At 38.5% G+C, this 21,885-nt stretch overlaps 1 protein-coding gene across 9 annotated transcripts in view; it reads right to left on the reverse strand.

Annotated features, from left to right (window-relative positions):
- LOC132382001 (eukaryotic translation initiation factor 4 gamma 3-like) overlaps nt 1-21,885 on the reverse strand; it is a 315,701-nt gene that overhangs the window by 111,256 nt on the left and 182,560 nt on the right. For 8 of the 9 annotated variants that reach the window (XM_059951770.1, XM_059951766.1, XM_059951765.1 and 5 more), the window contains 3 exons: nt 14,922-15,030; nt 10,443-10,496; nt 2,964-3,061 (listed from right to left, as the gene is read on the reverse strand). In XM_059951770.1, the coding sequence (XP_059807753.1) occupies nt 2,964-3,061; nt 10,443-10,496; nt 14,922-15,030 (261 nt within the window). The remainder of the gene's footprint in view (nt 1-2,963; nt 3,062-10,442; nt 10,497-14,921; nt 15,031-21,885) is intronic. The other variant, XM_059951769.1, reaches the window with a different exon arrangement.

Below are 21,885 nucleotides of genomic sequence, written 5' to 3' on the forward strand. Positions count from 1 at the left end.
CATGTTAGTTTAGTTCAGTATTTTTTTTTCTCAATATATATTTTTTGCTTGTATTTTTACAATTTTTTCTTTTTCTTTTGATGATTATTCCTATTTTTTTTCATATAATTATTATAGGCTTGATTGATAATGTACTATCTTTTCCTGTTGATTATTTTAATAGGATATTGTTATCCTATTATTAAATTAATTTCAAGTCTAATGCATTTGTAACCTATTCATTATTATGTTAAGTTTTTTTTTATATATATGAAATTCAATAAAAAGATTGAAAAAGAAAGAAAGATTTTTGGATTTTCTCCCCATTTAGAAAATAGTCTGCACATTTATTTCTTTTTGCCAAAGTGCAAGACCATGCATTTTCCAATATTGTATTCCATTTGCCACTTTCTTGCCCATTCTCCTAATCTGTCTAGATCCTTCCGCAGCCTACCTTTCCCTCAAGAGTACCTGCCCCTCCACCAAATGTGGCAACAAAGCCATCGATTCTATCATCTAAATCATTTATATACAGCATAAAAAGCAATCCCAACACTGATCCATGTGGAACACCACTAGTCACTGACAGCCAACCAGAAAAGGATCCTTTTATTTCCACTTGCTGTCTCCTACCAATCAGCCAATGCTCTAAACATGCCAGTAACTTTCCTGTAATACCATGGACTCTTAACTTGGTAAGTAGCCTCATGCGTGGCACCTTGTGAAAGGCCTTCTGAAAGTTCAAACATAAAACATCTATTGCATCCCCTTTATTCTACTTGTGATCTCCTTAAAGAATCTCAACAGGTTTGTCAGTCCAGATTTTCCATTAAGGAAACCATGCTGACTTTGTCCTATCTTCTCCTGTGTCACCAAATATTCCATAACCTCATCCTTAACAAATGACTCCTACAGCTTCCCAACCACTGAGGTGACACTAACAGTAATTTCTTTTCTGCTGCCTTCTTCCTTTTTTAAAGAGTGGAGTAACATTTGCAATTTCCCAGTCCTCTGGCACCATGCCAGAGTCCAATAATTTTTGAAAGATCATTACTAATGCCTCCACAATCTTTACCGCTATCTCTTTCAGAACCCTAGGGTGAAGCTCACCTGGTCTAGGTGACTTATGTACTCTTATGTCTTTCAGCTTTTTGAGCACCTTCTTTCTTGTAATATTAACTGCACACACTTCTCTTCCTTCATACCTTTCAACATCTGGCTCACTGCTAGTGTCTTCCACGCATTCTTCCATGATGCATTAGGCTGTTCCGTATCTCACAACCTGATGCTTAGCCAATGCAATACATGCAGCAAGGTGTGGTGGTGGTGGGAGGAAGCAAAGATGGAGTGGTATCAAAACTGACAGGATTCAGTATATAAAACTATGCACAAGTATAAAGGGCTGCTATCTTTGAACAGTGCTGCCCAAATGTGAAATAAAATTATTTGGTTGCAAGATTCTTTTAGTTTAAAAAAATCTGCTCATTAATGGTATTAAATTTTAGTTAACTGTGATTTTGAGGCTATGGATAGGTGGGCTCCAGATGTTGAATGATTCTGGATAGCAGTCATGGGAGGCATGTTGCTTGGCTGCTACAATGATCTCTGCCCTCTTCCTTATTGGGCAAGCATCTACAATATGGGTGTCATTGGTTTGCATTTAAATTTTGCATCCCTTGTGCAGTGCATCTTGATGGGAGGTGGTTTGAGGTTCTAAGCTTCAGTATTTGATGCAGAGTACTCAACCTCCACTTGTAATGCCAATGACAAAAATAGAAACAGAAAAACGTGGCAAACATTGAGATCAGTCTTGATAAAGGGTTTTTGGCCTGAAACATTAAGTCCGTTCTTCTTTTCCTAGATGTGGCCTGACCTGATGAATGTGCTCAGTGTGTGTGATTTTTTTAAGTTTGTTTTCTAGGAACTGCAATTTCATTTACTGCTAAAAGGGTCAGTCAATTAAGCTACAAATAAATAGCGATTGTTAGTGTCCTGAAGATCAGTAAATGACAGGCTTCTCACCAATTTGAGACATTGTCATTATCTGGCTAAAAATTCTGCCTTTTTATCCAAAGATGAAAAAGAACTCTGCTCTGAGAGTCTGGGATATTCAATGTGCTTTATTTCTAATGGAGAGCTCAGTGCTGAACTAAAAACTGTTGAGCTGACAATCTTGTTCTGCAGATATCTTGCAGAGACGTGTGGCACTGCAATGAATAGACCTTGACATTTATCCCATCTTCAACTTCATATTTTCCTCTGGTTGGGCTTACTGTTACTGGGGTTCTGTGATGCCATACTGGAGCAAGTGCTATCTTTTAAGAATTATTTTAAGAATAAGTATTCTCCTTTCTTTTTCATACCACTTAATCAACCATGGCAAAATGAAGAATGAAACAAGATTAGAAGGAAGCCAGCTGGTATAAACAAACAAAATAGCAATATGGTTACTACCCAGTAGTTGCTAGTTTGAAGCGGACGACCTCATTCACTGTCTGTACCAAAACAGAGTTGGTGAGGGTTACTCATCATATAGTTTATTTCTACAAGATATCTGAATGTACAAGAAATACCAATTCATTTTCAGCATGCATATCAGCAGAATATTCCACCTCACCTAGAACAAAATGCTCTTCACTGACGAGGGCACTGGAAAATTGCACGTTATTTTTAGACAATTATAATTCCTTTGAACATTCTTAACTTAAGAACAAAAATAGACTCAACACATTCACTGACTTCTATGAGCCACAAAGAAACTTATAACGGAATTAAATATTGGGACCACTGCGTAATTTGTTGGGTGTTAAATGGCTGAATTAAGTTTGAATAAACTGTACATTATAATCTCCAGTTCCATTTAATAGAACCTGCAAAACTCAATACAAAATGATTTTCACAAAATACCTTAAAAGACGGTTACTATTAAACCTCAATTATACTCAGCTGTACACACATAAACACAACACACAGACTTGCCATACCGTTTTCTTTTCCCTCTTTGCTGGAGGTGGTGGTTGTTGTGCCGGCATTATCAAAGGTGCAGATGGCGAATACACAGGTTGACTGTAATAGGACGGTGCTGATGAAAGAAAATGCACATCACAGTTTATTACATACAAGCTCTGTCCTCAATGGTATGTAACTTCGAAGACTTGTGTAAATTTCATGCACATTGTAAGTGATAAAATGAGCTATATTTTGGTTTATTAGCTGTCATAAACACTTAAATTCAAGTCAGTATCCTCTTAGAAAACATGGAGCTCAGGTGTCTGTCTGTATCAAAATGATATAGAAATCAAACACTTATTTGCCACTCTACGATGTTTCCTACAATCTTCCTTGATGCATTAGGCTATTCTGCACATTACAAACTTAAGCATAGCCAATGCAATACATGCAGCAGGGTGGTGGCGGTGATGGGGGAGGGAGGGAGGGAGGAAGCAAAGATGGAGTGGTATCAAAACTGAGAAGATTCAGTATGGACTGTATACAAAACTATGCACAAGTATACAGTGCAGTAATCTTTGAACAGTACTGCCCAAATGTGAAGTAAAATTATTTGGTTGCAAAATTCTTTTAGTTAAAAAAAACCCTGCCCATTAATGGCATTGTCATTTTAGTTAACCGTGATTTTGAGGCTATGGCTAGGCAATTTCCAGATGTTGAATGATTCTGGATAGCAGTTATGGTAGGCATGTTGTTCTGCTGCTGCAGTCGTCTCTGTTCTCTTCCTTATTGGGCATGTATCTGCAACAGGGGTGTCATTGGTTTACTTTTAAATTAAAAAATGTCAATATAATTACTGCAATATTTGTTTTTAAGTAGCAAACATGCAGACTACCAGGTCATGAGCTATGGAATCACTTGGCATAATTTAGTAAGATTCATTATAGAAATAGGGATGTGGCACCACAGAATACAGAAGACCTTGAATGCAACAATAAGGTGCAATATTACAAATGAGAGAAAAACTGCAGATGCTGGAAATCCAAGCAAAACACAAAATATTGGAGGAACTCAGCAGGGCAGGCAGTATCAATGGAAAAGAGTGTAGTCGACATTTCAGGCCAAGACCCCTCAGCAGGACTGGAGAAAAAAAAGATGAGGAGTAGAGTTTAAAGGTGGGGGAGCGGAGGGAAAAACACAAGGTGATAAATGAAACATTACAAAACTTTACTGCTGGAACTAAAGGGCCACAACTATGAATGAAGTAATGAATTAAGTTCCCACAACTCATGATCTGATGGCTAAATAGTTTTAAATGGGTTTAAAAGCAATGGTGAGAGCATCTACAGCATTGTATAGGATACAAATGCTTATCTCAATAGTTTTAAAGAGAGAAAAATACAAAAAGGTTCTGGAAAAACACCAAACCTACCTCTGCATATATATTAGTGCTCCATTCCCTTCTAAGCAATTATTTTCTGAGAATTCAATAGTTTCACCATACTTACCACAAAAAATCCTACATAATCATACTCCAACAAAAACATTTAAGAATAATAGAATCACACTGTTTTTTCCTTTGAAACAGATATGGGTTTTTAATTTCCTCACATTTACTGTAAGTAGTTGTTATATTTTTAATAATTCATCCATTTTTCTCTCTATCCACTGGCTCTATCCAGTATATATAACTGTACTTAAAATGGTGATAGCCATCCATTACAATTCATTGTTTGTCATATTTTACAAAATAAAAAAACCTATTCACCATTATTTTTTACAAGAGTATGATACTGACAAGGAAGAGAATGCACACAAAATCAAAAGTTGGCGTACGTGATATGATTAAGATCGCAAGTTGTTGTGTCATTTCAACAGCAACAGCAGAAGGTGATGGCTTCATACGTGGCTAGACATAACTGATTGCCTTTCCACCATGATTCACTTAAGGAATTTTCTTAATCCTAGCAGATAGTCATAATTAGCTCATTCTTTACATGTTTAACCTCTAATCTTCCCTGACGTAGGACTAACAGATTACAGCTATGTATTCTCACAGTTATCAGCTCAAAGCCAGGCATTGCACCAGAAATACAACACAGAATTTTGGACAATCCTTTCTATGCTGATTCAGCACATTCACCCTTCCAGATAGAACTGTCAATCATACTTAGTATACAGCAGCTAAAGAAGTTTGGGAAAGAATAGTTTTCTTTGAATTAATCATATGAATTTTATTGATATTTAAAATGACTTGTGAAAACAGAATTCTCAAATTTGCTTGAAAGCTTTGAAACATGATAAGTGGACTTGGAAAGCACATTTGCTAAGCTGGCCAACTGCAGTTAACACAAATGGGTCTTTTGGGCTTTTTATCTCAATACTAAAGTGGCAAAGGCTTGAGGCAGCAGTATCAGAGCAGGAAAATAATCCTGCTTTTGATTGTTGTCTCACCAACACCTCTTGCATGAAAAATAGTACTTGTGACTTCCAAAGAGATGACAATGCTTGTGGAATCAAAACAAAATCCACAAATGTAGAGGAAATAAGATTCCATCTACAGACTTCAAATGAGTTGGACCTTTTTCTTAGCAACTGTATTTCATGCTTTGAAAACAGATACAGCACGGTAATATTTACAAGAAACAACCTATGCAACAACAACAAACACAAAATGCTGGAGGAACTCAGCAGGTTGGGAAGCATCAATGTTGAGGAATAATCAGTTGACATTTTAGGCTGAGACCCTTCATCAGGACTTCATTCACTTTCCTTCTAAAAGTTGATTGTTTCAATATCTAGTTCTCAGTAGAAAGGTCATTCATTGTGATCAGCTGTAAGACCATCAGGGCAGTCTCAACCAAATTACAATAAATTATCTTTACTAGACATACCTTCCCAAACACAATGGGTCAAGCATGAACTGCTCATGCTGACCAGATGTAATGGTTTAATAAACTAGTTTGAATATCACATGATGAGCATTCTTAATCTGAGAGATCAAATGGAACTACTTAGTGACACATAACCGGTAACATTAGTTGATCACTTCTCTTTGAGAGTTACAATTGTGAACTTCCAAAGATTTACAAGAAAGGAATAATGCTACAACAGGTTTTTTTTTGTTAATTTTGTACTGGGAAAGGAAGTAGTAGAATAATTAACTTATTCTTCATGTTTCCTAACTCAGCAATTATCATTATTGTAAAATTACAAACAGTGTTCAATTCAAACAACAAAGTAACTAATTGAATACCTGAACAACAAGCTTTACATATATTTATATATGGAAGCATCATGCTGCAGTTAATTTAACATGTTGGAAAAGCCTCTTTTAAAATAATTGAAGTTCACAAGCAAAGTTTCTCAGTTACTGATGGCTATTTCCATTACGAAAACAGCCAACTACATTACATTGCTATGGCAGTTTCTCTAGCACACCACGATCATAATTCAATAAGAAAAAAACATTCTAACCTCGCTTGCACAATTGGTACCCATGCAGGAGAAAACAAAGTTCATACTTGTTATCATGGATTTCAGTTTATTTTTCAGTGCATGAAGAAGTAAGCCTTTCAACTGAGACTTTAAGCAACAGACTCATATAAAATCTGATACTGTGTCAATTAGATTTTAGGATAGAAATCCAGAGAATGCAAGTTTAGTTTGATTGTTCCCATGGCAAATACCGGAATTTGATTTCAAAACCTCTTCCATGAAAAAAGGTGGAATCAGTAAAAGTGGTGTGAGCATCAGATTGCATGGAAATCCAGTTGGTTCACACCTTGCCTTCAGAGAAGAAAGTAAGCTATACCTAATTAGAAACATAGAAAACCTACAGCACAAAACAGACCCTTAGAAATTACTGGACTTCTCCATAGTCCTCTATTTTTCTAAGCTTCATGTACCTATCCAGAAGTCTCTTAAAAGTCCCTATCGTATCTGCCTCCACCACCGTTGCCGGCAGCCCTTTCCACTCTCTGGGTAAAAAACTTACCCCTGACATCTCCTCTGTACCTACTCCCCAGCACCTTAAACGTGTGTCCTCTTGTGTCAACCATTTCAGCCCTGGGAAAAAGCCTCTGACTATCCACATGACCAATGGTTCTCATCACCTTATACTTCTCTATCAGGTCACCTTTCATCCCCTGTCACTCGAAGGAGAAAAGGCCAAATTCACTCAACCTGTTTTCATAAGGCATGCTCCCCAATCCAGGCACCAACCTTGTAAATCTCCTCTGGACCCTTTCTATGGCTTCCACTTTCCTCCTGCAGTGAGGTGACCAGAACTGAGCACAGTACTCCAAGTGGGGTCTGACCAGGGTCCTATATAGCTGCAACATTACCTCTCAGCTCCTAAATTCAATTCCACGATTAATGAAGGCCAATACACCATATGCCTTCTTAACCACAGTCAACCTGCGCAGCTGCTTTGAGGGTCCTATTGTCTCGGACCCCAATATCCCTCTGATCTTCCACACGGCCAAGAGTCTTACCATTAATACTATGTTCTGCCGTCATACTTGGCCTACTTAAATGAACCACCTCACAGTTATCTGGCTTGAACTCCACCTGCCACTTCTCAGCCCAGCTTTACATCCTATCAATGTCCAGTTGTAACCTCTGACAACCCTCCACACGATCCACAACACCTCCAACCTTTGTGTCATCAGCAAACTTATTAAATCATCCCTCCACTTCCTCATCCAGGTCATTTATAAAAATCACGAAGAGTAAGGGTCCCAGAACAGATCCCTGAGGCACACTACTGGTCACTGACCTCCATGCAAAATATGAGCCATCTAAAACCACTCTTTGCCTTCTGTGGGCAAGGCAGTTCTGGATCCACAATGCAATGTCCCCTTGGATCCCATGTCTCCTTATTTTCTCAATAAGCCTTACATGGGGTACCTTATCAAATGCCTTGCTGAAATCCATATACACTACATCTACTGCTCTTCCTTCATTTCCTGAGCTATCTCTACTCCCTTTCTTGAATAAAGGAACAACATCTGCAACCCTCCAATCCTCTGGAACCTCTCCTGTCCCCACTGATGATTCAAAGATCATCGCCAGGGGTTCCGCAATCTCCTCCCTTGCCTCCCACAGTCGTCTGGGCTACATCTGTCTCAGCGACTTATCCAACTTGATGCCTTCCAAAAGTTCCAGCAGATCCTCTTTCTTAATATCTACATGCTCAAGCTTTTCAATCTGCTTCAAGTCTGCACTATAATCACCAAGATCCTTTTCCATAGTGAATACTGAAGTATTCATTAAGTACCTCTGCTATTTCCTCCGGTTCCATACACACTTTCCCACTGTCACACTTGATAGGTCCTATTCTTTCACGTCCTATCCTCTTGTTCTTCATGTACTTATAGAATGCCTTAGGGTTTTCTTTAATCCTGCCCGCCAAGGCCTTCTCATGGCCCCTTCTGGCTCTCCTAATTTCCTTTTTAAGTCCTTCCTGTTAGCCTTATAATTTTCTAGATCTTTGGTAAGCTTTTCTTTTCTTCTTGACTAGACTTATTACAGCCTTTGTACACCACGGTTCCTGTACCCTACCATAACTTCCCTGTCTCATTGGAACCTACCTATGCAGAACTCCACACAAATATCCCCTGAATATTTGACACATTTCTTCTGTACTTTTCCCTGAGAACATCTGTTCCCAATTTAAGCTTCCAATTTCCTGCCTGACAGCCTCATAATTCCCCTTACTCCAATTAAATACTTTTCTAACTTGTCTGTTCCTATCTCCAAAATGCAGTCCCACTGTGAGATCTGACACCTGACCAGGTTCATTTCCCAATACCAAATCAAGTACAGTCTCTCCTCTTGTAGATTTATCTTCCTGAACATACCTAACAAACTCCACCCCATCTAAACCCCTTTCTCTAGGGAGATGCCAGTCGATATTTGGGGAATTAAAATCTCCCATCACGACAACTCTGTTATTATTACACTTTTCAAGGATCTGGTTCCCTGTCTGCTCCTCGATATCCATGTTCGGAGGCCTATAAATAATACCCAGTGGAGTTATTGACCCCTTCCTGTTCCTAACCTCCACTCACAGAGACTCCGTAGACAATCCCTCCATGGGGTCCACCTTTTCTGCAGCCGTGACACTATCTCTGATCAACAGTGCCACGCCCCCACCTCTTTTGCCTCCCTCTCTGTCTTTTCTGAAACATCTAAACCCTGGCACTTGAAGTAACTATTCCTGTCCCTGAGCCATCCAAGTCTCTGTAATGGCCATCACATCATAGCTCCAAGTACTGATCCACACTCTAAGCTCATCCGCTTTGTTCACAATACACCTTGCATTAAAATAGACACATCTGAAACTGTCCATCTGAGCGCGTACCTTCTCTATCACCTGCCTATCCTCCCTCACACACCATCTCCAAGCTTTCTCTCTTTTTAATTATCTAGCCTTTAGTGCTTTCAGTGCCACATAAGAAACTGATTTATTCTTAACTGCTTTCAAGTGGCCAAAGCAAGCTCCTCAGCTGTATTAAGCCACCAAAAGAATAACAAGAATAATATTCTTATCTACAACCTGGGCACTAACCAGGTCTCTCCCTCTATAGCATGAAGTTTGCCATTAGACTGATATCCTGGATGTACTCAAAACAGAAGAGCTAATGGCGGCAACAAGAAACAAAGAAAATGAAAACAAATGGAATAAAGAAACATTGACAAAATCCTGAAGCAGTGAAACCAGAGGAGAGAAAGCATGAAAGAGGTAGAGGAAGAAGTACTATTCATGTGTATTCATGTGATAACCCAGGCATTTTTTTTAGAATTGTAAAGATGGAACATTCAGTTTCGAAGTTTACAAATAAGCATTTTAGATTTATGCCTTATATTCTTGCATTTCATTCATTAGTCTTGAAAAACCTACATGAATATTCTTAGCTGCAGATGACTACTTAAAGAATTAAAATACCTGAGAACTAGTTAAATCTTGCAAATCTCAACTTGATCATTTTGTTGCTCTTTTTGGTATAAAAGTCAACCTAAGAGAAAATGAACTGAAAATGATAGCAAAGAATAAACCAATGTATGCAGGGGAAATCATTCCAGAAAAAAATAAAAAGATGGCAAAAATGGTGTGCTAGTATCTATACTAATATAGTGATCTATTACAATTACATGATGAAAAAAATAATTAAAAAAACATGGCACAGAGTGATATGTCCTCAGACCCTTATATACCATGACCTAAACCCCATCTTTCTATCCAGAAAGGACATAGCAAGCTAGGGGCAGCCTTTCAAAAACCGTCCTCTTCCTGAAGGCAACATAAAGCAATGTTGGCAGAAGCAAGAAATAGGTCATCTGCCCATGGATTACTATTAAAATTAAAAAAGGAAAAATTAAATACTACACTTATTCATATACATATATATATAAGCCTGCTATGTATTCCCTTGAGAATCTTAAAGATATACATGCCTTTAAATATACAGACAGATTTTTAAAAAACTGTTTCTTTTATAAAAACTCACCACACAGTGGCTGAACTCCTGATTGGGGCCACCCTCTGCGCCTTGTTTCTGAGGCTAGGCATGAAACAGAACATAAATTTGTTTAGCCTCGGGTCCCAACATTCCCTGTTGCTCACTGCTCAGCCAAGGCCAAGGAAAGAAAGATCACATTTCAGTGCCTAGCCTTGGAAATGTGGCAGGAGTGGAATGATTCTAGCAATTCTTGGATTAAACTATTTTGAAAATACTCAATCTGTTTTATAAAAAAGTGTTACGTTTTCTAAAATTTAAACAGAGGTCTGAATTATCCCCCTGCTTGCTTATTGTTACATTTTTCACATGACAGTGGCATAACTCTGCCATTCAGTCCAGAAATGGTACAGGATCCAGGGAAAGCGTAATTAAGATAAAGTTAAAATGGGAGTAAACAAACAACTCGAAGAACCTGTTTGATTTAAAAATAGATGATAAAATATTACTACATAAAATCTCAAAGGCAGGCCTCATTTCAAATGTGATTGCAAAGATCCTAACAGTGATTGCGTTGCTTTGCATAAGGGAGACTAAAATGAAAAGCAAAATTTGGCCATTTATCAAAATCATTCACATCCTTGCAGACAATGTTATCAATTAAGTTTGCTTGTGAGAAAATACACTTCCATTTTAGGTACTAGCTAAAACATATGGATAAAAATTATAACAGGATATTATAATTGTTACACCTCTGCCATTTGATAGTAGTGGAAATAGATGGTAAACACTATTGGTGGGCAGCTAGCATCACACCTTTCACTCCACCTAATTACTGTTAAATACCCAAGGAAAGGATCACTGGCTGACTATATTTCACCACATGTGGAGAAGCAGCATCTCTCCAACATGCTACAGATTTGAAACACGTGCAAAAACTGGATCAGAGGAAATAATGGCACAGCTGGATGCAGACCTGTAGTTTTTGCAAAAAGCACCTAACAGCAATGAAGAACTGCTTTTCTTTTGTCTTCATGAGCTGCGGCTGGGCCTTCAATTGTCCCATAATTGTGAACAATTTTCCTAATGTAGCAAATGCAAGATAATGAAACAACAGTCTCTATATCTCCAGTAGAAATCTGCTTATCAGGGAATAAATGATTAAAACATTCTCAATGAGCTAACAGCCTGGCCAAATGAAGATTTCATTAACCAAGATTGTTTAAGCAGTTGTACATTACTGGACTGTCTTGTCATTTTATCTTTGGTTTAAATGAGAGCAACTACTGTAAGTAAGATAATCCTGATAACATGAAGAAAAAACAATCTCCCCAAGATGTTTCAAGCCTTCCCCAAACAGATTTTATCCACCATCCACAGCCACACACACTAGGCAGAATCAGTTCATTTTTTCAATACTAAGAAGCGCATCTATATTAGTTTTACTATTTTGGCCTTTTGATTGTTTCAAAGTGCTTGTGTGCATGCACTTGGGTGAATCATAATCAAAAGTAAGGAAACTGCCTAACTGGTTAAGCATATGCAGTGTTGAAATAAAATTAGATTTACTATTACTAATTTGGGATTTTGAATGTGATCAGTTATCTTTTTAAAAACACATGACATAATACAAGATGAAACAGTGACTCCAGGGTACGTAGCTTCCCTCAACTTGCTATTAAGGGTAAATTAAGTCTCCATCCAGATATCATGAGTATTGCGAGTGGAAAGGCTGGCTTAAGTCAGCTTCAGTTACATGCTTAAAAAGTAAATTAAAACTGTCTTGAAACTACAACAACGATTTAAAGCTAAGGCACATTCCGTCCTACATTTCAGCTGAAATATGCATGGGCATTTATGGATAATGAACAACATGTGTATTTACTTCTTAAATAAACAATATAAATTAGTTGAACCCAACCTAGAATTTTGACGTCAGCCAAAACAGTTTAAATTTTTATCTGTCAATCAAACCTTTTTGGGATTACTTCTTTTAAAGATACCGGCATGTCCAGAGTGTGTGTTATTTAAATTATTCTCTATAGGTCATCAAGATATCTTGAGATAATTAAGCCGCAACCTAACTTGTACCAGCGAAACTACAGATTAGGCTACTAGGTAGCAAAACAAGCAAAGTGATCCAACAATGAATAACATTAGTGTGCACAATTCATAGGAGATATACAAATACCTTGACATGTTTTGAAAGGCTAAAATTGCTTGAATGAGAATATCTGCCTGTAGCTTGCCTGCACTTAATTAGGTAACGTAAGGAATCTCTGAAATAAAGGTTGTAAACAGAGGGCACGAAAGGATAGCTAAAAGTGTGATATAGGTAATAATAGGGAGAATGGCAGTGAGATTTCTGGATCACAATGATGAGGTAACGAGAGGGCTGAAGATAATGAAGTATAGCTTTATTTGTTGATGTTACTACAGATATAAAGAAAGGAGGTGTCGTAGGAAAGTCAGGAAGAGGAAATTTTTCTTGATCTGAGGAAGAAGTTGCAATTACCATAAGCACTAGTATGAGAGGTGCAAGTTTTTGAAAAATGCAAAAACAACAGTAGTTATAAAGGGGATTTGACTGCAGTACATTAATTGGGAAAGCAGCAAGGTTAATTTCAGATGCTGTTTATAAAAGTAAACTCTGGTTGTTCAGGTGAAGTGGAGAACTGGATACCTATAGGAAATGATCCAGCAAATGGGAAAGTTGGCAATTTTAGAACATTATGAAGCCAACAATCATGATTTAGCATTTATGGAGAAGGGTACAGATAACCTTGGGGTTGGGGAGGGGGAAGGTCCTAAATTAAAGTCAATCTTAATCAGGGTAGCTTAAGATTTAACAAAAGAAACAGATACTTGAAGGGTAATTGGCAGCAGAGCAGTGGAATCATTGATTGAAGTACTGACAGCTCAGATAAAATATACTGCCAGCCATAGTGATCGAGGTAACTTGGTGAGCTGAGAGTTGGAAATAACTGGAAACAGCTCCATGCTTCGGCCGAATTGTGCTGAAGTTGATCTCCATATTTTATGTTTCTATGAATGTTAAATGATTTGAGATCTTTGTCAGCAGTCACAGGTATTCATTACTTTCTAAATTGTTAACACATTATACCATTTATAACACATTACAAATGTATTACAATATTTATAGATACTAAATAATCTCAGAAAGCTGTGCAATATATAATTACAAATCCTATATGCAAATTACATACCTTAGCATCAGTATTTTTGCCATCTGACTATGGCATCACCAGAAAAAAATGTACAGATATCATAAACTAAATTTTAATTTGCAGTCACAAGGCAATATTCGGATTGTGAAAATGATCCAAAGGGAGTCAAAGTAGTTTGACAATATGTTGCTTAGGTAATGCTTTTACTGATATCATTAGGAAAATTTTATTTAGACAGGCAAGCACAAGTACTACACCACTGTCATACAACTCAAAATTTTTGACACAGGCTCTGCAGCTGCTGGAAATCTTGAGCAACATACACAAAATGCTGGAGGTCAGCAGGTCAGGCAGCATCTATGGAGGGGAATAAGCAGTCAATGTTTTGTGCCAAGACCCTTCATCAGGACTGGAAAGAAAGGGGCTTTTTGACACTGGTTATCGAAATAGCAACCTTGGTTAACTCATATCCAATCACTAAAACATAATCATTGATATTGAACTCAATAAATCTAGTCATTTGTGGACCAATGTGCACCATGGTAGCATAGGGGTTAGCACAGCGCAATTGCGTCTTGGAGTGTTCCAGAGTTCAGAGTATAATTCTGGTGCCGCTCTGTAAGCAGTTGTTGTACATCCTCCCTGTAGAATGTGTGGATCTTCTCTGGAACCTCTGGTTTCCTCCGACAGTCCAAAGATGTACTACATAGGTTAACTGGTCATTGTAAGCTGTCCTGTGATTAGGTTAGGGTTAATCGTGGTTGTCTGGAATTGCTGAGCCTGCATGTCTCAAAAAGCTTAAGGGCCTATACTGAGCCATATTGGAAAATAAAATAAAGATATTAGAAGTAAAATGACCAATTGCTGTTACTGGACATGTGGTGTAGGACTGAAGTTGCATGATTGACACAAGGATCTTTAGGAGGGTATGAATAAAAACAACTGTAGAAAGAAGCCCATCATTTCAATACGACCTGGAATAAGAATGAAGTAAGTCTCAACAGCATAATCCAATTATGTTAATAAAAATCTTATTTTGGAGGAGAAATCAATGGGCAAGAAGTGAGCACATCCATTTTAATATTAAATATTATTGCTCAAGGTCTTATTTCCAATGTTCACAAAACAAGGTTGTAATTAAGTGTCTTTGAGACATATTTATCAGTAATAACCAACATGGCACACAATAAACTTATGTTTGAAACAACAGTTGAAATGAACTGAGGTTAAAACATGTTAAATTTAAATTAATTTCATGAGCTCAGAATAAATGCTGAGCATTCATTCTGTTCTTGTTTAAAAGAAACAGAGCCTCCAATATTATTAGTGACTTAATACTTACCATATGTAGTGAAATCACCAGGACCTGGTCCAGAATAGAATGGACCAGGAGGCGGCTGAACAGGATACTGCTGGGGTGGCCCCATGTATGGAGTCGCACTAGGGCGGAACTGTTAAAAGCAAAAATCAGTATTAGTTTCCTAATACATCATACCTAACTAACTACACTTTAAACACTGTAGTTCTGAAAAAGGTTATTTCAATTGATTTTCTTGAAAATAATATCACAGTAAGGTGGCATTAAGTGACTTTAGTCTGCAGTCTTGTCCCAGATTCAGAAAGCAAAATACAGACACTGAAAATATTCAGCATATCAGATAGTATCTGTGGAGAGAGAAAATGAGTTAAATTTTCAGGTCAATGACTTCATAAAAACTTCATGTCAATAATCAAATATGTTTTTAAGTTGGAGAAGGTGTGATCAGGTAGACTCCAAGGGAGGCACAATGACACAGTGATGGTGGCACTGGCTGAGAAGGGTCTGTTAATCACATCTAATTTAGCTAAAGGAGAAGTCATTTGAAGAAGAATGAGAACAGAGAGAATAAAACAATGCTAGAAAGGTAAGGTACAAATACTGCATTTACTGGAAATCTGAGATAACCAGCTCAAACAGTGTCTGTGAAAAGAGTTAACTTACACATTGAAGACAAGACACCAGAACTAGCCACAAACAAGAGAAAAACTGCAGCAGCTGAAAATCTAAACAACACACACAAAATGCAGGAGGCACACAAAATGCTGGAGGAGCTCAGCAGGCCTGGCAGCATCTATGGAAAAGAGTACAGTCAACGTTGTGGGACGATACCCTTCTTCAGGGAGGCTGGAAAAAAATGATGATTCAGAGTAAGAAAGTGGGGGGAGGGGAGGAAGAACCACAAGGTGAGAGGTGCAACCAGGGGAGTGAGGGTGTGAAGTAAAGAGCTGGGAAGTTGATTGCTGAAAGATACACGGCTGGAGAAGTGAGAATATGATAGTAGACAGAGGGCCACGGAAGAAAGAAAAGGGGGAGGTGATAGGCTGGTAAGCATATAAAGTGAGAGGGAAAAGAGGATGGGGAATGGTGAGGGTAGGTGGCATTACCAGAAATTCAAGAAATTAATGTTCATGTCAACAGGTTGGAGGCGACCTAAATGGAATACAAGGTGTTACTTCTCCAACCTGAGTATGGCTTATTGCGACAGTATAGGAGGCCATGGACTGACATGTCGGAATAGGAATTGGGAGTGGAATTAAAATGGGTGGCCACCTGGAAATCCTGCTTTTCTGGCGGATGGAGAGTACGTGCTTAGCGAAGCGGTCTCCCAATCTACGTCGAGTCTCACCAATATACAGGAGGCCACACCAGATACAGTAACTAGAACTAGCCAGCTCTGATACTAACGGGAAAAGCTCATTATCTAAAATAGTTGAATGCAATTTTGAATCCTGAGGGCAGTAACACGTCTGGTACTGAAATACCATTTCTCAAACTTATGTTGGGCATTCTTGAAACTGTGCAAGAGCCAAAGACTGAACTAGGTGGTAAATTAAAATGACAGGCAACTCAAATGTTAGGGTTACACTGTATATTAAACAGAGATGATTTGCAAACTGTTCACATTTGCTTCCTCAATGCAGAGAAAGCCAACTGCAGTACACTGAATTCGGAGAACTGTGAATGGTTTCACATATAAGAAATTGCTGCAACGCTGAAAAGGATATAATGGCTGGTGGCTTAAGAAGAACTACCTTCGGGAATGCAAGGAACTGAGGAACTTGTGCTTTTCATGGTTCACTCAACCATCTTCACCAAAATTCATTCTTTCTCCAATAACACCTTTCCATAACCACCAAAGTTGAAAATCTGACCTTACCTCTTCCCACTATCCAGGAAGAGGATGAAAAATGTCCATTTTTCATGTCCAAGTACCACTGTATATAAATCACCAAAAGCTCTCATGTGGGAGCAAGTTTTATGTCCCCCCCCATATTGCAAAAAAATCTGTGTATAAGGTTAAAATGATCTTAACATCACACAAGGTCCTAACGAAGCTGCACCTGAATACTGTGTACTTACACGTCTTGTTTTCCTACCCAAGGAAGGAAGACGTGTTCAGCAAAGGTTCACCGGACTGATATGGCATCAGGTAATTGGGGATGGAAGGTTCATTTCCCAAGGAGAGCTTAAGCAGACTGAAGAGGTATGTTCTAGAATTTAGAAGAACAAGGTTCAAAATATACAAAATTTTTGTCAGGCTTGACAGGCACAGCATGGGTATGCAGTTTCCCCTTGTTGAGGTGTCTAGTACCAGTCATCACAGTCACAAATATGACTGTGGCTGGCCAGTCAGAAAATTCTTTACACAGAAGATGATGTATCATTGGAATGCTTTGCACTAGAAGTGTTTACTGAATATACTCAGGAGAGAGTTCTAAACATTTTTACATATTCAAGCAAATTAAGGGATGCATGGTTGGGCAGAAAAGTAGTGATGCGGTTAAACAACTGATTATGATTTTATTGTGTGATGGAGCAGACGAGAGATCAAATGACATGACCCTGTTTTATTTCTCATGCCCTTATGGAAGCAGAGGTAGTGATATTTCTAGTGTGGCATCATTTGAATTTGGAGGAAATTTCAGAGGATGATTGATTGCAGGTAGGTCTTGGTGGAGTGCAAGGCAAGGAAAGGGAAACTGAAGTGGTTGAGACACCCAGGAGCTACGGTGAAAGTGAATTCATAATTAAGAGAAAAAGGAAGTTATCTCAGAAGAACTGGCGTTGCAACTGTTGCAACAGAATAGATGCAACTAAAATTACGATAATGGCACAGAAAACTTTCTGGAAGCAGAATAGGAGAAGGTGTAATCAAGATTGCTATGGGAGTTTGTTGAAAGTAGCTAATAACAGTTGCTAGCCTACCAACTGGAATGAAGAGAAAATTTCAAGGAAAGATGTGAAGATATTTTTTGATTTTGCTGTAAATTGATTAATGTTCTGGACTAAGCAAAAGTGAAACAAAATACTGGGCAATATATCCCAGAAGGAACAGATGCAACTTGAGGGCATGCAGTTTTCTATAGCTACAACTTAAAAGGACAAATTATTCAATGAAAAAGGATCTACTGCTTTCCCAGCATATATGACAAACTTTACTTGGTCTTCAAGCTAAATAGAGGTATCGATTATAACCAACATTTCAATGACAAACTCAGTCATCTTCTTCAGATGAATCATCCCTGAAGAAGATGGCAAAGTTTGTTAATGAAACACCGGTTATAATCGATACCTGTATCCAGCTTGAAGCCGGAGAACAGTTTATAAGTTGTTCAATGTTACAAGTTCAGCAAAGTGAAGAAAAGTAGAGGTAGAGGGGTGGGCTTGTTCCTTCCTGAATAGGACACCAACAAAGGACTCTCAAGTTGTCGTCACGTGGAATGGAGGTACGAGGAATGGTGAAAGTGAACCAGTTAGGACCAGGAAGCAAGAACATGTCAAAGTGGAGAAAGAGTCAGAGGTGCCACAGATATAAGAGGGAAAAGAGGTTAGAAAGATTAGGAAGAAGTTAGTTGTGAGACAAGACTGAAACAATGGGTCAATCAGTAAAGTCTTTTGTATGGATCTTGGGAGAAGGAGAAGGAAGTGATTGTGTGTAAATGGGGTTGAGGCTGGAGTCTGCAGAAGATAATTTTCAGGGGGAGTGCCTCAATAAATACTTTAAAGGTCTTCAGCGTATTTCCAACATTCTCCTTCATCTCAGATTTCCAGCAAATGCAATGTAACTCACCATTCCAACAGTATTAGTATCCATGTTCTCATCTCCTGGCAGAGCAGCTGCTACATCCCTTCAGCCAACACTATCACCAATTGCACTTGTCCTCCCACCATCATAGACATTCTTTTGTTTTCTCCACTCCTCTCCTTTCTCTGAAACACATTTCATTTTTATGCGAGCTCTAAAACTCATGACAATTAGCTCTATTTAGCTCTTCCAAAGAAGCTGCTTGATCAGTTGTGTCTTCTCTCATGTCAAATCCCATAGATCTTTTAACTGCTCAAAACTAAGTCCTCACAACCACAGGCAGCAAAAGACAATAAATATTTCAAATTGCTGCTGAGAATTTGTAGCATGGTGGGTAATCTGAAGCCAGCTATCATTGCTCAAAGATTCTATTTGGTGGCTTATTGTTGAAAGTCGAGCATCAAGGGTGAAGGACATGGAAATAACAACATCGAACAACAAATTAAACAACACTTAAAATTCTACAATATCATCCCTTTTTGACATATGGAGCACAGCAGGCAAAACTGGTTTATTAAAAACAGGAAGCAGTCAGTAAATCATCTAGACACAATGTTGATTAGTTTATTTTTGAATACTTGCATAAAACCAAACTGTTTAACAAAATTAAATGCATCTTCGATAATTGAGCTTAACTTTTTATGAATATATATTATGGAAAAAAGGAATATTTCAATATTGAGCAACACACACAAAAGGCTGGCATGCCAATCAGTATCTATCGAGAAAATGAATAGTCAGTGTTTCTGGCCGAGGTGCTTCAATACTGTTTGAAGTGAAGGAGGGAGAAGTCACAATAAAAAGGTGTGGGGACAACGAGCAGCATAATCTTGCTTGTCGCACTATAATTTTGGGGGGGGGCATTTAGGTGCATAGGGAGGGGATATCAAGTGAGAAGATAGGTGGTGATAGGTGAAAGGATAAAAGAGGTAAATGGTTGAAGGAATCTGATAGGACAGTAGACCATGGAATGAAGGAGGTGGAGAACCAGAGGGAGGTGATGAGCAGATTATGAGGGAAGGGATGAGAAGAGGAGTGAGAGGGCAACCAGAATAAGGGAAAAAAAATGTTTAGAGGGAACTTTAAGGAAGTTAGAAAATAGTTTGAACCCTTAGAAAAAGCAATGTTTGTGCCATTAGGTTAGAGAATATCAAGATGGACTACGAAGTGTTTGCTCCTCTAACCTGCACTTGCTTCATCATGGCAGCAGAATAGGCTGTGGACAGATGGTGTCAGTGTGAAAATGGGAAGTGTAATTGAAATGTGTGGCCATCATGAGATGTGGGCTGTTGCGAGATAGAGCGAAGATACTTGATGAAGCAATGCCCCAATCTGCATCAAGTCTCACCAATATAGGAGGCAGGTGAAGTGTTGCTTCACCTGGAAGGACAGCTAGGGGCCCTGAATCATGGTGTAGGGGTTTCCCTGATTGCAGGGTTAAGTGCATGGAAGGACGTTAGTAAGACGGAATGAATGGTCAAGGGAGTTGCACAGTGATCCATGCAGAAAGCAGAACAGAATTAAAAGATGTGTGTAGTGGTAAAATCCCACTGAAGATGGCAGAAGTTACAGAGAATGATGGATGAATGCAGAGGTTTGTGGCGTGGTAAGCAAGGACAAGGGTAAATCTATCCCTGTTATGATGGTGGTGAGATGCATGAGGTAGATGTCTGGGAAATAGAGATGTAGGCATCAATGGTAGAGGAAGGAAAACCCTGTTGTTTGCAGGAGGACAGCTCATGTTCTGGAACAGAAAGACTCATCCTGAGAAATGATGTAGCGGAGACAAAGAAAAAGACAAGTTTTTGACAAGTGACAGGGTGGGAAGAGATACAGTCAGGATAGCTGTGAGAGTCACTAGGTTTATAAAAGATATCAGTAAACAGTCTGGTTCCAGAGATGGAGACATAGAGATTGAGAAAGGGGAAGAGAGGTGTCCAAGATCGACAGGGTAAATCTGACGGCAGGGAGGAAGTCGCAGGCAAAGTTGATGAAATTGACAAGGGTGTAGAAAGCAGCACCTATGTAGAAGAAGTTGGGTAGCAATCCCAGTGTAGGCTTGGAACATGGACTGTTCCACACAAATGACAAAAAAGCAGGCATAGCTGGGGCACCTGCAGGTATCCATGGCTATACCTTGGGTTTACAGAGAGTGGGAAGAGGCAAAAGGGAAGTTGTTGAGTGCAAGTACATTCCGCAAAATGGAGGGGGGTGGTGGTTGTCTAAAAGGGGAGAGACCTAAGGCCTTCCTGATGTAGGTAGAGATGTATGGAGACTGGACATCCTTTTGCAAATTGTTGAAGGGACAGAGAGCATGCGATGTCACAGATGTACTTTACTGAGAAGAACTGAGACAAAATGGAATTGTGTTATGCGAGCACGAATTCAGAGGGGTTCAGTGTATATCAATTTTGAGTAGTTCAAAGAATGTGTGCTGATTTTCTTGAATGCCTTTAATTCATTAAAGGATGGCTCAATATTTCACATTACCTAAATCATTGTTAATTGTGAAGGATAGGGACAAACTTACAGCATTTAACAAAACATGCAGATCCTTTCAAGGCCTCCAGTACTGCCACAAAAATTACAATGACATACAATGGCCAAGTACTCTGTACATATGGCAACTATTTAAGTTTGATATGTTCACAAATTTCAACTAATGCAAAGGTTCAGTTTCGACAGTTGCAAGAAAAGTTTGTGAACCCTTTACAATTAACTGGTTTTCTGCATTAACAATTCATAAAATGTGGTCTGATCTTCATCTCAGTCACAATAGACAAACACAATCTGCCTAACCTAATAACACACAAACAATTGTACTTTTCATGTATTTATTGAACACATTGTTTAATCATTCACAGTCCAGGCTGGAAAAAGTAAGTGGACCCTTGTATTAATAGCTGGTAGAACCTCCTTTAGCAGCAATAACCTTCACTAAATGTTTCCTGTCGCTGCTGATCAGACTTGTCCAATGGCAAGGTGGAACTTTACACCATTCCTCCATACAAAACTGCTTAAGTTCATCAATATTTCTGGGATACCTTACATGAATTGGCCATTCCAAAACATGAATTTTCTTTATGTATGTTTCAGTTCTTAATGTTCATAAGCTCGTATTCAATTCACATCAAGGTTTCAGCTTATAAATATGCTCTAGTTGATTAAGATAAGCAGTTA

Source organism: Hypanus sabinus, chromosome 27 (genome assembly GCF_030144855.1).
Source record: "Hypanus sabinus isolate sHypSab1 chromosome 27, sHypSab1.hap1, whole genome shotgun sequence".
NCBI classification, from domain to species: domain Eukaryota; kingdom Metazoa; phylum Chordata; class Chondrichthyes; order Myliobatiformes; family Dasyatidae; genus Hypanus; species Hypanus sabinus.